Source organism: Gopherus flavomarginatus, chromosome 3 (assembly GCF_025201925.1).
Source record: "Gopherus flavomarginatus isolate rGopFla2 chromosome 3, rGopFla2.mat.asm, whole genome shotgun sequence".
In the NCBI taxonomy this organism is placed as follows: Eukaryota; Metazoa; Chordata; order Testudines; family Testudinidae; genus Gopherus; species Gopherus flavomarginatus.
In genome coordinates this window covers 20,095,505-20,111,884 of record NC_066619.1, presented here as the reverse complement: position 1 = coordinate 20,111,884, position 16,380 = coordinate 20,095,505, and the positions used below count along the sequence as shown (strand labels likewise).

Here is a 16,380-nt window from a genome sequence, read left to right as displayed (position 1 = left end):
AATAATTATTAAAAAAAGAACTCAGAGAATCAACATTAAGGACATTAACGCATGGGAGTTGGTTTTGAACATGAGAAATTACTTGTAATAGCTACAAGCATTCTTACAAAGATATAGGTCAACATTTGAAAAGAAAGCTGCAGAATGTTGTGTGAAGGTTGGTAGAGATACTGTCTAACTATGGAGAAAAAAACTATGGCAAAGAGTTCTTTGCCATTTACTCTGACAGAGGAAAGAAAAAGAAAAGATGATGTGCTTCTCAGGTGCAGTCACCCAAACTTCTGACTTGGTGTTCAAGAAACAATACAAACCTCTTGGAGAAAAGTTAAAGCACTTGATGGAAGTTCAAAATTCTTCCTCAAACACTTTTAGGGTCATGGTTTGTTGTATGAATGAGAATTGATGGCTCCGCTTCACAAATACATTCGGTGAAACTCAAGAAATTGTCTCTATATTTGCATATTCAGCTACCGTGAATATGCTGAAATTTACACTAAGCATGAGGACATTAGATAAAAACATAGCGTGCATATTTTACACAACAGAGGGCTCTACAAAGAGGTGCTAAACTTCTGAAAAGTCATTGAAGGAGCTTTTGAAGGGACTTGGCAGATTATGGGCAGATGACACTGTTGTCACAGTCTCAGTGGAAATCTGGTTTAATAATATAATTAACAAGAAAGAACTGAAACCACAGAAGGAGATAACTGAGAAACAATTCAGAGAATGTATGGAACGTCTTCATTACTTAGCCAACGTGATTTTTACCAAATGAAAAGTTCATAAACTTAGCCCAGAACAGGAAGAAGAGACTGAAGCCTAGATGATAGAATGGAATTCTGGGTTCTTCTCCAGCATTTAAAATGTAAGATTCAGATTTCTATCCCATATCTATATATGGGAAAGTGATTATGCTAAAGTTCGTTGTCTCAAAATGGTAGAACATTGTGGAAATAAAATCACAGGCGACAAGACAGTTAAAGATCAACACTCCTATTTAACCATCTCAGCATTAATTAGGTGTGGTTTTGGCACATTCAGGTTGACTAGATTGCAAGTTTGTAAATAGACAAAATCCCAGATTCTCAAAGGTATTTAGGCCTCACTGCAATTAGCCAAACTGGTTTAGGAGCCTAAATATCTAAAGGGATTTAGGCACTGTAGCGAGGCGGTGGGATCCCCCACAGCCCCACTGAGGGACAGCCGTTCCCCAACCCCACTGTGGGCAGAGCCACTAGGTCCTGTCAGAGGTCACGGCGCAGACCCGGAAGTATAAAAGCAGACCTGCAGAGCTCAGTTGGAGCCCAGCCACCGCTGGGACCAGACGTCTGCGGCCGCTGCCAGCTGGAGCTCACACCCGGCCAGACGAGCCTGCCCCGTGCTCGCTACCCCGAGGACGACTGGCCGAGCCTGCCTCTGGCCCGCTACCCCGAGGAAGGGCCGAGCCTACCTCTAGCTCACTACTCCGAGGACGACTGGCCGAGCCTGCCTCTGGCCCGCTACCCTGAGGAAGAGCCAAGCCTGTCTCTTGCCCACTACCCTGAGGAAGAGCCTAGCCTGCCTCTGGCCAGCTACCCCGAGGAGCCGCTGAACCCACCCTCGCACACTTACCAGAGGAGCCTATGGTGGTTGAGACCGCTGGGGACGCTACGAGGACTCAGGTACCTGACAAGGGGGAGAGTGGAAGTAGCCCGCGGGCAGCCGACCCCAGTCTGGCTGCAGCACTGCCAGAGCCAATGTCAGTGTGTTGCGGCCAGGATCCCCACTGACAGCAGTGAGTTTCTGCCGCTGCTAAGGCCCCGGGCTGGGACGCAGTGGAGTGGGAGGGCCTGCGTCCCGCCTGCCACCCTTCCCAGGATGTCAGACTCCCCCTTTCCCTGGCCTGAGGAGGCCGAAACCTGCTATGCCGCTCAGCCCTGCCTGAGGGCCTGAGTCTACTAACCCTTTGTTTGCTGCCCCACCCTGACCTAAGGCTGGGGTTAAGACTATAGCTGCTCAGCCCGGCCTGAGGGCCTGAGCCTACTGACGCTGTGTCTGTTGCCCCTCCCTGACCGAGGGCTGGGCAGGAGACTATTGGCAGTGAGGCGGTGGGATCCCCCATAGCCCTGCTGAGGGACAAAGCGCGGCCGGGCCGCACTACACGTGGTACCAGAAGTGGGGACTCTGCCCAGAATGTGGGCACGAGCTCTTGACCCCTGTGAGAAAGGGTCTGGGGGAGAGCGATCCCCCACCAGAGACATGGACTTAGCCAAGCTCTTCACCTTTTTGACGGAGAGCCAGGAGCGCCAGCAGGCGGCCCAGCTGCAGCAGCAGCAACAGCAAGAGGCCGCCCAGCTCCAGCTGCAACAACAGCTGGTCGAGCAGCTGGGAGCCCAGCAGCAGTGGCTGATTCAGGACCTAACAGCCCAGAATCAGGAGTTCCAGCGACAATGTTTACAGCAGTTAGCGATGGCGCTGCCCCGGCCCACAGACCTGCGGCCGAGAGGCACGGACGAGACCCCTTGATTAACCCCGCCCGTAAGACTGACCAAAATGGGCCCGCTGGATGACCCCAAAGCGTTCTTGATGACTTTCGAAAGGGTGGCCCAGGTTGCTGGGTGGGTCCCCGACTAGTGGGCCACCCTCCTGGCCCCCTACTTGATGGGGACAGCACAAACTGCATACCGGGGTTTATCCACAGAGGATGCCAGGGACTATACCCGGGTGAAGGCAGCGATTTTGGACGCCCTAGACGTCAGCCTGGAAATCTTCCGGAAGCGGTTCCGGAGTCTGGCCTACAACGCGGGCGCCCGCCCCCAGTTGGTGGCTCAGGAAATGAAAGACCTGTGTAAGCGGTGGCTACAGCCTGACAGGCGGAACCCCAAAGAGCTCATGGAACAGATTGTCCTGGAGCAGTTCCTCCACATCCTCCCATCGCGAGGAAGGGCTTGGGTGCTCCATCACTGGCCCTCGACGGTAGCGGCCGCCGTCACCCTCATGGAGAACTTCCTTGCAGCGGAAACCCCAGTCGGGCCGGGTATGCGGGGTCACCCTCCAGGGCTCAAGTGCCCCAACCCCAAAAGACGGGTGAGTACCCGGGCCGAATCACGGATGCCCCCACGGAGTCAGGAACCCCGGTATAGGCGTCCCGAGGGCCCCCCTCGGCAAACTCCTACAGGCCCTGAGACCAGGACTGGCCGCTCCCCGTGGAGTCCCGCTACGGGCCCGAAGGGTGGTTTGACCCGACCTGGACAATCTGAAATTGGGCCCTGTTTCCCCTGCGGGAAGCATAGGCACCTCCAATGGGACTGCACGGAGATGGATTGCAGCTTTGGGCACGTCTGCACCGGAGAAAACCGTGCTCGACTGCCTCAGGCTGCCAAAGTCACCGTGCCCGTAGTTGTCGGGGACTGCCAGACGCGGGTCCTGGTTGACTCTGGCTGCGGGCAGACACTCATCCACCAAAGCCTCAGCTTCCCCGAAGACCCTCGCCTGGGAACTATCTGGTTACAGTGTATTCATGGCGACGTTCGACCTGACGCCAGTGCCCGAGTCCCCCTTACCGTGGATGGAGTACACGAACCATCGTGGTCGGCCTGGCCCCACGCCTCGCCTACCCTGTGATCTTGGGGCGCGACTGGTCAGAGTTTCCGGATGTTCTGGGGTCATATAGACGGGAAAGCCCTGAGGTCACCGCCGCCTTGGAAGTGGATTGCCCCAAGGACCCGACGGAGGAGGCTGAAGAGGCGAGGCCTAAGAGCCAGGACAACGCGTCGGATGACCTCCTGCCGATGCCCACTGACAACCCCACAGTCGACACAGATTTCTGCTGGGACCCCACCCTGGGCCAGGCGTATGAACAGCTCACGGCGGTCAACGGCGCCCTGATTGATCCAGCCCGGGCTAAGAACTGGCCCCATTTCGAGCTACATCACGACCGTCTCTATCGGGTGGATCGAGACTCCCGCGCCGGGGAGGTCCAGACACAACTGTTGGTGCCTTGGTGCCACCGACGAGCGGTAATGAGGCTTGCCCACGATGTCCCAGCGGCTGGGCACTTATGCCAGGAAAAGACCCTCGCCCGAATTCTGTCCTGGTTTTTCTGGCCCAGGGTGCACCAGGAGGTGCGGTCCTATTGTAGCTCCTGTCCGGAGTGCCAGCTGGCCGCTCCCTCATGGACGGCCCTAGCCCCCCAATACCCATGCCCATCTTGGAGATGCCATTTGAGCGGATGGCGATGGACTTGGTGGGACCCCTCCCGAGAAGCCAGGCCGGGTTTCTTTATATCCTGGTCATTGTGGACTATGCCACCCGCTTCCCTGAAGCTGTCCCACTCCGGAGCATCATGGCACGGACCATTGCCGATGAACTGGTCAAGGTCTTTGCCCGTGTGGGCCTGCCCCGGGAAATCCTTACCGACCAGGGTACCAATTTTACCTCTCGGTTGCTACGGCAGGTCTGTGAACTCCTCGAAATTAAGCAGCTGCGCACCTCAGTGTACCGCCTGCAAATCGACGGCCTGGTGGAGCGGTTCAACCGCACCCTGAAAGACATGCTGCGCAAGTTCTCTCCTGAGGACCTGCGCCGATGGGACCAGTTGATCCCCCCCATTACTCCTGGCCGTCCGTGAAATACCCCAAGCCTCCACCAAATTCTCCGCCTTCGAGTTGTTGTATGGCCGGCGTCGGAGGGGGCTCCTGGACCTCATGAGGGAGACCTGGGAACAGACCCCATAACCCACTCAGGGCCTTCTACAATATGTCCTCCAGCTTCAGGATCGTCTCACCCGAGCCGGGACGCTCGCTCGAGAAAATTTGAAGGCGGCGCAGGAGGCTCAGGCCCAGACCTATAACCGGGAGGCCTGGGTTCGCGAGTTCCAACCCGGAGACCGGTTGCTGCTTCTCTTGCCCTCCAACGAATCCAAGCTGCTGGCCCGCTGGCAGGGGCCCTATGAGGTGGTTCGGAAGGTCGGGCCAGTCACCTATGAGATTAACCAGCCAGACCGCCGGAAGAAGACCCAGAGGTATCATATTAATCTCTTGAAACCCTGGTGAGAGTGAGAAGGCCTCCTGATCAACCTCTGTCCACCAGAGCTGGAGTTAGGGTTACGCTGCCTGAAGACCCCACGACACCCCAGCTCGGGGCGTCACTAACGGAGGAGCAACGGAAACAGACTAGGTGCCTCCTACAAGCGTTCCGTAGAACTTTCACCGCCCAGCCAGGCTACACGACCCTCGAGCACCACACCATCCAGACTGAGCCAGGGGTGGTGATCCGAGAGTCAACCAGGCCCTTACCCTGTCGGATGTGGCAGATCATCGAGGAAGAAGTTCAGGCGATGCTAGAGCTGGGCATTATCGAACGGTCGCAGAGTGAATGGCGCAGCCCCGTAGTCCTGGTTCCCAAACCAGACGGCACCCAGCGCTTCTGCATCGACTTCCGGCATGTCAACTCTATCTCTAAGTTCAACGCGTACCAGATGCCACGGGTAGACGAGCTGCTGGATCGTTTAGGCAAGGCCCGCTTCCTTACGACCCTTGACCTAAGCAAGGGATACTGGCAAATCCCCCTCCACCCTGCGTCCTGCGAAAAGACCTCATTCGGGCCTCTACCAGTTCACCTGGATGCCCTTTGGTCTCCATGGTGCCCCTGCAACGTTCCAGCGGCTCATGGACCACCTTCTTCGTCCACATCAAAAGTATGCGTCTGCGTACCTAGACGATGTTGTCATCTACAGCGATCTCTGGGAAAACCATCTGGAGCACTTGGCTGTGGTCCTGTGGTCCCTACGGGCCGCAGGGTTGACTGCCAATCCAAAGAAGTGCCGTATTGGGTGGCAGTAGACCACCTACCTGGGGTACACTATCGGGAAAGGACAAGTGAGACCACTCGTGGGAAAGGTCCAAACCCTAGCCGCATGTCCACCCCCCACCATGAAACAGCAGGTGCGCCAGTTTCTCGGACTGGCGGGCTACTATTCGGAGGTTCATCCCCGACTTTGCGTCCAATGCAGCCCCTTTAGCGGGACTTCTGACCAAGACAAGTCCCCGACGGGTAAGGTGGACCCCAGCATGTGGCTGTGCCTTCCAGGTCCTCAAAGACTACCTCTGCCGCAAACCCATCTTCTACAGTCCGGACTTTTCCCGAGGGTTCATCCTCCAAACGGACGCCTCAGAGGTGGGACTAGGAGCAGTCCTGTCCCAGGAAGTGGATGGTGAGGAACATCCCGTCATATATCTTAGCCGGAAATTGTTTCCGCGAGAACGGCACTACGCCGTGATCGAGAAGGAGGCCTTGGTGGTAAAGTGGGCCTGTGATGCCATGCAGTATTACCTTATGGGGGCCCCCTTCATACTCATCACCGACCACACCGCGGTTCGCTAGTTAGCTCAGATGAAGAATAATAATATGCGGATCACGCGGTGGTATCTGGCGCTACAGCTGTACGCTTTTACCATCCGCCACAGGGCCAGTAAGAACCATCTTAACGCGGACTTCTTGTCCCGCCTGGGGGAAGCAGAGAGGGCTGACCCTGACAGACAGGAGTCAGTCTTGGGGGGGGCGGTGTAGCGAGGCGGTGGGATCCCCCACTGCCCCGCTGAGGGACAGCCCTTCCCCAACCCCACTGTGGACGGAGCCACTGGGTCCTGCGCCCGCCCCTCAGAGGTCACGGCACAGACCCGGAAGTATAAAAGCAGACCTGCAGAGCTCAGTAGGAGCCCAGCCACTGCCGGGACCAGACGTCTGCGGCCGCTGCCAGCTGGAGCTCACACCTGGCCAGACGAGCCTGCCCCGTGCTCGCTACCCTGAGGACGACTGGCCGAGCCTGCCTCTGGCCGCTACCCCGAGGAAGGGCCGAGCCTACCTCTTGCTCACTACTCCGAGGATGAATGGCCAAGCCTGCCTCTGGCCTGCTACCCCGAGGAAGGGCCGAGCCTACCTCTTGCTCGCTACTCCGAGGATGAATTGCCGAGCCTGCCTCTGGCCCGCTACCCCGAGGAAGGGCCAAGCCTGTCTCTTGCCCGCTACCCTGAGGAAGAGCCTAGCCTGCCTCTGGCCAGCTACCCCGAGGAGCCGCTGAACCCACCCTCGCACACTTACCAGAGGAGCCTATGGTGGTTGAGACCGCTGGGGACGCTACGAGGACTCAGGTACCTGACGAGGGGGAGAGTGGAAGTAGCCCGCGGGCAGCCGACCCCAGTCTGGCTGCAGCACTGCCAGAACCAATGTCAGTGTGTTGCGGCCAGGATCCCCACTGACAGCAGTGAGTTTCTGCCGCTGCTAAGGCCCCGGGCTGGGACGCAGTGGAGTGGGAGGGCCTGCGTCCCGTTTGCCACCCTTCCCAGGATGTCAGACTCCCCCTTTCCCTGGCCTGAGGAGGCCGAAACCTGCTATGCCGCTCAGCCCTGCCTGAGGGCCTGAGCCTACTAACTCTGTGTTTGCTGCCCCGCCCTGACCTAGGACTGGGAATAGGACTACTGCTGCTCAGCCCTGCCTGAGGGCCTGAGCCTACTAACTCTTTGTTTGCTGCCCCACCCTGACCTAAGGCTGGGGTTAAGACTATAGCTGCTCAGCCCTGCCTGAGGGCCTGAGCCTACTAACTCTGTGTTTGCTGCCCCGCCCTGACCTCGGGCTGGGCAGGAGACTATTGGCAGCGAGGCAGTGGGATCCCCCACAGCCCCGCTGGGGGACAAAGCACAGCCGGGCCGCACTGCAGGCACATAAGAGCCAAATCCCATTGTCTGAAAATGTGGAGTGGAAGGGTTCTGAAAAATGTAAATTTTTCATGTTAAGGAGAATCGCACACCCCTCTCTCCTGGCTTTTTTTTTCTGAAAAAAGGTCATAATTACACATAATCTACTGCTCCATGATGTATAAACACTCTACAACAGTTAGATTGTTCTTGCTCCATACAGTGTGCATAGTAGTGTATTTGGGGATGCATCCACAAGGAGTTGAGCCTTCCTCCTTCATGGATCAAATCACCTGGAAAGGAGTAGGGAGGAAGTGTGGCTATGATCTTGTGCTCCTCGTCCTCACTGGCCTGCAAAGTGGGGTTGGTGCAATACTGCAGGTAGCACTTCAAAACTTGCAAATTGAGTCCATAGTGTACAGTAAGAATGTGACAAAGGGCAAAACATGGTGAAAAATACAGACTTTCATTTCCTCCTCCTAAAGGCTAGGCAGATCCATCAATCTTCCTAAAAGGTTTCACAAAAAAGAATGTGGAAAGAATCCTGAAAAATAATGTTACTGTGTTCTTTCTACATGAAGAAGGTGGTTTCCTCTAATTCTTATGTTTATTATTAAATTATCTTGGTATTGGTTTAAGTTGATGCATGATATGCAAGAGTTATAATAAAGGTATAGTCGTGTGTGTGTGTATAATCTAATCATACACATATATATATGATTTTTTGTGTGCTTGTGTGTGCACATACTAATAATAGTTCAGCATTTTATGTCCTCAGCACTTCAGGCTTATTTATCTGTACAAAGTCAATTTGCCACAGAAAAGGTCTGTGTTCCTCTTCCTGCCTTGCATCATATGGATTGAGACCACAACACTGTTCTACTTAAGGCAAGCCAGAAGCTATTTGGAAGAAGAGGTCATGTATTATTGGATTAGGTTACCTGGAGATCTACAGGAATTGCTAGAGAAAGTCCTATGGACTCAGGGTTCCTTTGCAGCTAAACTCTGTTCTGAACTCCTCTTCCCCACCCTTCCCAGTTGCAATAATACTTTTCACAAAGGCTGTCTGGCTGCAGTGATAGGTCCTTATGCACTGTGTGGAAATACCCGTCATGCTGCTCAGAATAGAATTGTAAAATGCACTTGATCTCTAAATTATGCTTCTTCACCTGAAGAGCATAACGTGTTGAGTTCCTATCTTGGTCTCCACCACTGGCTTGGCCACAGGATCCTCGGTGCCACATGGCAGCACTATCACATAAGTGGTATGGAGAGTCTTACACAACTACATGACAAGAAAGAATACTATAGTGCTGTCACCTTTCCCCTTCCTGCAGTCCCTCCTGACATTTCTTTGAACCTTTAGACCCTTTTGCTTACTGTGCTGGGGAACATATGGCCCCCAGTCACTATACATCACATAGGTTTGTGATTGTAGAATAGAATTGCAGCTGTGCAAGCACTAGAATACTCCAACATGGATTCAACTCTCAAGCATTTGGCAATAGTTCAGAAAAGGAGCTTAATCTGGTTTCATCTAAAATTGTTTTTCTTTGTTCTAAAACATCCCCCATGATCTCGTCGTGTTTGATATCTGATCACAATGTAATGGGGAGTGACGAAAAACAGAATACATGGAAGTCCAGCAAAGTGCCTTTCTGCAGAATTTTTCCCTATCCTGTGGTGGGGTGATGGTGGAGGAACACCCCCACTCGACCCCAACTCCCAGATTACAACATTCAAGGTTATTTTCCTTTAGTCTGAATTAATTATATATTAATAAAGGCTGCACTCATCCTATTCTAATCTTACTCGTATCTGTTATTAAGGGTAAATATAATAGTTTCAGAAATCTACTTCCCACCCATACATTTTTAAAAAATGATTAAAGTGAAACAATTATTCGGTTGCAAAAAATCATTTAGGTTTGAAAAGCAAAATTTCAGCTGTATGATGGAAGCAGTCCAATTTTTTTTAAACCACCATTTAGGTATTAATCAGTTTTGATCAATACAATTTTTTCTTTTTAAAAAACTCAATTTGTGATTTCATTTTCTGGATGAAGTGAAGGTTTCCTGGCTAAAATTAAAAGAAGACAGGGCTGAGGGTGTGTTAGAAACACAGATCGAGTTCCAGGTGACAAACAAACAAACAAAAAATCCAAATTGACAAGGAACTGCTGGATGTCTGAATCTGGTAATGGATCTTGCTGTGTTGAGATTTCTTTTCTTCTGTAATTTTTTTTAACTCAAATTTTGAAATCTGACTGGAAAATTCAGTGTTACATTCTTTGTTTTTGATAATTCAGTGTACACTACAAACTATACAGTTCTGAAGGGCAGCAGGGGTGCAGGGGAGGGATTTGCACATAAATTGCAGGAATATGTCTGTAAGATTTATACAGTTTAGCTCAAAGATATGCAGCATCTTGTTTCCTGTGTTTCCTGGGTAGTATGCTGGTGGGACACAAAGATAACATCAGAACATTAGCTTGCTCTAAATGGAAAACATGCAACCATTTTAACCCTGTCTAAAGTCAGGAGAGGAGTTTGACAGATGTAACACTTAACTTGCAAGTCCATCATTTCTTAATGGCAAATATGAATTTTGAATGCCTAATAATTCGTACACTTATGGGCAAATATGGACAAAGAGCCTTAAATGATATGTAATCTGTGGCTTCATGGTTTGTAAATGTTTTCTTGTTCTCTTTGTTGCACGCTATTAATAATGTGACATGTAGGCTGAACAATAATAAATACCCCTTGTTCTATTTACCTGCATCTCAGAATAAATACATATATATATATTTATATCTTATTTTTCCACAGTTGAGTGTTTAGGGAGGCCTCCTTAACTGCACAAAAGTGCATATTTTTGTTGCCTTGAAGTATGAATAACTTTGTTGTCCCAGTGAAAAACAAAGGCTTTAAAAAAAAGAAGAAATTAGTCTCTGTGATGATGATGAAAGTTCATTAAAAGACAGCAATGCTTTTTCAGGAAAGACTGATCTTTGTTATAGATAAGAAGCTGCTTATAACATCCTACTTTACATGAAAATTATTGATGGTAAAATATGTAGTAGTAATTGTGACCATGCTGTACATGCAAAGGTAATGCACATTCATATACCAACAATATACACATCGACTCCTTGAATGATCAAACCCTACAAGCAACCAAGGCGGTATTATAATGTTGGAAGCCCTTTCTTGCAGTCTTTCTTAAACTTTTGCATATTTCTGTTCACATGTGTCCAGAGTACCAGAATGCTGCTTTATATATAATCCATATATTATTATCTACCTTTGTAGATTTATGTCATCAAGCGTTTGGTACCAAGGAATTAGTAATCATTATAAAAAGACAACTAAAGAAAAAAAATCATGGATTGCTTTTAAGATTCTTATCACTCCTTATTTCCAATATAGTTGTCTTAAGTTTTCTGTCTATAGAGATCTCACAACCTTTCCAGGTCTTTTAATGAAGAAAACAAAAAAATATAATGTGTGCATATTATTTTAGATTAATCAAGATTCATTTTATTTGTACAAAAATTAAAACTCCATTTTTATGTATATTATTTTAAAAAAAATCAGTTACATCAAATAGGATGTATGTAGAAAGCTCTAAGGCTGGTTGTGAGTTAAATCTTTCAAACAACTAGACACATGGATAATCCATGTCTGTCTTTATGTGACCAATGTATGTATGTTAAAAAATACATAGTTGAGTAGGATTTTTGTGGCTAGCAGTCTTTCATTCCAGAATGAATTATTCAATAAAAGACATTCAATAAAATTATGTTTGTTTCAATAGTATACTCAGAATGAGTTGATAACTTTTTCAGTCAGTTTCGTATGTGTTTCTTTGCCATTATTCAACTCACTTGCAAACATTTTTGTCAGTGCAGTTGTGTGTCAAAAAGAGCATAGTCACCACAGGTGTATATTAAATAATTGCTAAATGTAAAGATTTTAGCCACAAGAAAGTTGAGACTGATATTCTCACATTTTTAAAACCTGTGTAAATTACATTCTTTTGGAATTTCTATAAAGCCAAATGCTAGACAGCATATTATGTAAAAAGCCCTAAAATAGAATCAATCAAGGATTACTTGTTGATAACTCATTAGTTATGTACACATTGCTCATCTGGAATAAAAGTAAGATAGTTTTATAGAATCAAAAGTTATCTTTGGATGTTTCTAGAAGTATAGTTAGCGAATAAGGATGTTTTAATTTCTGATTTTCCAGTTCATGGGTCATATTTGACCAACTGCTTTCATTAGAAGACATGCCACTTTGTTGAGCTATTTAGGAATCAAAAAGACTGTCTTAATTTAAAACAAGGAGCCTTTGTTTTAGTTGGTGACTGCCTTGTGAAATTTTTCAGTTCTCAGCGGGTTAACCAGGGAACAGGGGCAGAGTCATAATTGGCCTATTTAGAGTATTTTGCATGTGAATAGTGTGTTAGTGAAGCATTACTAAGTCTGTTGTGAGTGACATGGTGATTAGAATTTAGATTAGGGAAAACACATTCTGTACTTTATCAAGTACAGTAATTAGTTCAGTCAGTAAAAGTTGATTACAAGTAACGATAAAGTTAGATTTTTGGTACTTAATTTTAAAATTTCTTTATTAAACGGTAAATTTGTTCTTAATATAAATGGTAGTATCTACACCTGTTTTATTGCATATCAGAATAATTAAAAGAACAATGTGTTCAATGCAGAGTATAATCAGGGGATTTATATATTATGGGTAAGTTTCAACGTAGTTTATAGCAAATAGAATCTTACTCTTAGAAAAATGTTCTTCTTTCATACTGTCTTAAAGACTAAAATTTGTCTTTTATTGTGGTCAGATACTGTTTCCTGCTATTTCATAGAAACTAGACTCCTTTCTTTACTGAGTAAATCTTGCATTTGTGGATGTGCATCTTGTTAGTTGTAATTCAAACATAAACTAGATAGACTTAAAAGTCCTTCACTGCTGCTGCTCTCCAATAGCCTTAGATATTTTGGGGTTATTTTTTTCCAATAACTTGCTAAATTAGCCAATTTTTTTTAGCAATGTGTAATTTTATTTTTACATCTTCGTTAAATATTGTATACTTGGCGTGTATATTGTATGGTATCTGCTTTGTATATTTCATGCACAGACATGAAAGTCTTTGCTATATGCATATAGTCAATGTAGCTATTTTAATACACACTGAACCATAATATTAGCAACAGGATAAAGTTTTTTTTGTTAACAAAAATATGTTTACAGACGCATTTTGTCTGCTGTGAAGAAAATGAATTGTATTCAAAAGTTTGTGCTAAACAATGATCGTATTTGCATAAAAAGGCATAAGTTTACTTCAAATGTAAGTAATTCTAGGTTGTTTTCTTTTTTTTTTTTTTTAAGAATTTACTCCATAAAGCATCCTTAGCAAAGGGAAAGACCTTTAACTGGAAATGTTTAGTACTGTGTACTTTAAAATCTTGGAGGCTCTTAAATAGTATTTCAGCTTGCTTCATGCAGGTTTCTTTACATTGTTATTTTAAGCAATAAGAAATGGCTAGTGGCCGGGAAAGTTAGATTTCACAATCTCTATTTTTAAAATCTTTTAGCAAAGTCTCCTTGGAGGTGACATGGATATTGGCAACCCAGGAGCTCTCTCACCCACCAAACCTGGCTCTCAGTACTATCAGTATGCTAGCAATAACCCCCGAAGGAGGCCTCTTCACAGTACTTCTATGGGTGAGTTACTTCGTCTTGCTTTTTTTCCCCATTAAAAAATAACGATTGACGTTTCATTTTATTTAACAACATTTTATAGTAAAAGCGATAATCTAACTGAAAACGACAGAGCATGCTTGTACTTCCAGCTGGCAATACAAACGGTTTTTTTTTTAATGTTAGCTGATCCTTTGCTTTGCCTTGTTGCACACACAAGGGTCCTTTTAAAAACAAAACCATCTAAGAAGGGAACAAATTCTCTAACACTCCAAATCTACACATTCACTCTTTCCCGGCAACTTTCCATCAAACTTCCTGATCTCAGTAAGTAGCAATGGTGTCCATTTTATTTTACCAAAATGCTAAAAGTCTAGACTAAAGCTGTAAGAAGCATTATCAGGTAGCTTATTGTTCTGCAAATTTCAAAGAAAACATGTCTTACAATGGCATTTTATCTTTTTTTCAGAAGTACAGACAAAGAAAGTTCGAAAAGTTCCTCCAGGTTTACCATCATCAGTAAGTACTGCTTGTCTGCCAAGCTTGTTTGTGTTTTCTTTTCCTTTGTTTGATCAAAAGTGGTTATAAGTGAATCCAATTCCAAGCTCATAGAGCATTTATCAACAAAGACTGTAGACAAGGTAAGGATAGTCTAAAAATCTTGTCGCTTGACCAAACTTTGAAGTGATTAATTACACGATGAGGACAAATATATCTTGGTCATGTTGATTTTCAGCAGGGGAAACTCCAAAGAGAGCGCTGGAAAGATGCCTGAAGTTTGGGTAGTTACCTGTACGTGGCTCTGAATAGAATGAGCATTAGTTTCACGTCCTGGTTAACTTCTTTGTCAGTATTATGATGATTTATGGATTTGCATTTTAAAAGAGATTTATGGAAAGGATTTATGAGAAATTTACATGGGTCTCAACCCAGAATACAGGGAGAACATCTTTATTTTCTACTGATGTACCTGAATTAGAGTTATAAAAGTAACTGCATCAGTAGCTGCCTACATGTGTGATACCAGGTGTCAACTAGTGGAATCCAGCTGTTGCCAAAGGCGTTTTGGGTTATTTAATAAATAAAGATATAGTCAATAATTACTCTGATTCCCACTCTCTCCTCGCACCAAATATGATATATACTTGTAATGAATATCCTTGATTAATTTTTTTTTTGTGGGAATATGGATACTATCTCAGATAAACAGATACATTTTTTTCAATGCTTACCTTGAAATCAATATCACAGGCAATTAAAAGCTGAAAAGTCTCTTCAGCTGTATATAATCATTTCTTATGTGATCCAAATAACTTTTCATTTGATTTTTCTCATCTGCCAACATTTGATAAGAGTCTTCTTCCGTTTCTTCTTTTATTTTTACTGAAAAAAGCTTAACAAATGTGTATTACAGCTTTTAAAAGTATTTATCTCAGTGTAATGTACTGTACATTTATAATAACCTTAATAGAGACAATAAAGTGTTACAATAAGTATAGCTTCTAAGTTTTAGTATGGCTAAGAATTATATTTTTCTCTGCACCTTCCCATTCGTTTTGTTTGTGGTGCACTGTTATATATGTGGATACAGCCTTACATCTGTGCTAAAAAATATATTGGCTGGATTTTCAAATCAATAGCTGTAAACAAAAAAACCTTATTCTGAAAAACGGACAACTTTATTCACATCATAACCATATTTCCATTATCTATAAATGTGAGTATTAGGAAGTGTTAAGTGATAATCAATCTAGCCAAATATCTGAACAAATTAACATATCAATCTGAGATGGATTTTTTGTTTTTATTGTAAACCCAATTAAAATTGAAGTTTACAAACTAACATGTTTTAAAGAGGCTCATTTACTCCTGTGAATGTGAGAAACTGTAGTCTCATTACTACTCGTCTTAGAAATAATAAAATAGAAATCTGAAAGGGAAAGACTATGAATATCACCATTTAAATATGAGAGGCAAGGTGGCTGAGGTAATGATATCTTTCTTTGGACCCACTTCTGTTGGTGAGAGAGAGAAGCTTAGAAGAGCTCTGTGTAAATCTGAAAGCTTGTCTCTCTCGCCAACAGAAGTGGGTCCAATAAAAGATATTGCGTCACCCACCTTGTCTCTCCAATATCCTGGGACCAACATTGCTACAATTGGAACAATTCATTTAAATGTTCCAATTATTGTGTTGTTTGTGATATTGGACATATATGAATATGTATCATTTTATTGTTGAAATATGGAAATTATGAAAACAAAAGTTGCTAGTAATAGACATTTTTTACTAAAATGTCACTATACCTATTTTTAAAGTTTACTTAGCTATGTATTTTTACTGGCCCTTTACAGAAATAGTTAATATTCCCCCCAAAGGTTTTTATGAGTGGTTTTATGCTTGAAGTTAGCCATGGATTTAATTTAGATGAAACTTTAGCTTTTAATAGCTTATATGACAACCTCCAATGATATATTCCTCACAGCTGTTTACATTTTGAAGCAAGCCAGTACATAATATGGATAATATTAAATACATTAGAATGTATCTTTGAATGTTCTGGAATGGCAGAATAGCTTTGTGCTGTAAAAGCGACATACTTTTGCCGTAAGGCACAAATTCTTAAAGATGCAGTGCTGTATTTTCTATCTTATCATTAAAATTAACGATTAACCTTTTCCAGGATTCAGAATTTTGCATATTTCTTTCTGATACACAATCTATTTGTGTGCTATAATGTCTGTTTTCTACTTGCTTAATCATTGTCATACAAAAAATTTCCATAATTTCTTATGAATTAAAAATATTTCACTGTAGACAGCTAACCACCTCAGGACAATTACAGATACTGTTGTATTCTTGTCATAAGGAGAGAGTTTTATTTTGATGTTGCCTGCAGTCTAGTCTCACTGTGGAGATAAGGTTGATAGGTGTTTCTGTTAGAAACCTCTACAGTCAAAGTCTTAAAACTCTGCAGTGAAAG

At 45.1% G+C, this 16,380-nt stretch overlaps 1 protein-coding gene across 16 annotated transcripts in view; it reads left to right on the top strand.

Annotated features, from left to right (window-relative positions):
• Nucleotides 1–16,380, top strand: part of TCF4 (transcription factor 4) — a 327,533-nt gene that overhangs the window by 188,486 nt on the left and 122,667 nt on the right. For all 16 annotated transcript variants that reach the window (XM_050944685.1, XM_050944689.1, XM_050944686.1 and 13 more), the window contains 2 exons: nucleotides 13,294–13,423; nucleotides 13,869–13,918. In XM_050944685.1, the coding sequence (XP_050800642.1) occupies nucleotides 13,294–13,423; nucleotides 13,869–13,918 (180 nt within the window). The remainder of the gene's footprint in view (nucleotides 1–13,293; nucleotides 13,424–13,868; nucleotides 13,919–16,380) is intronic.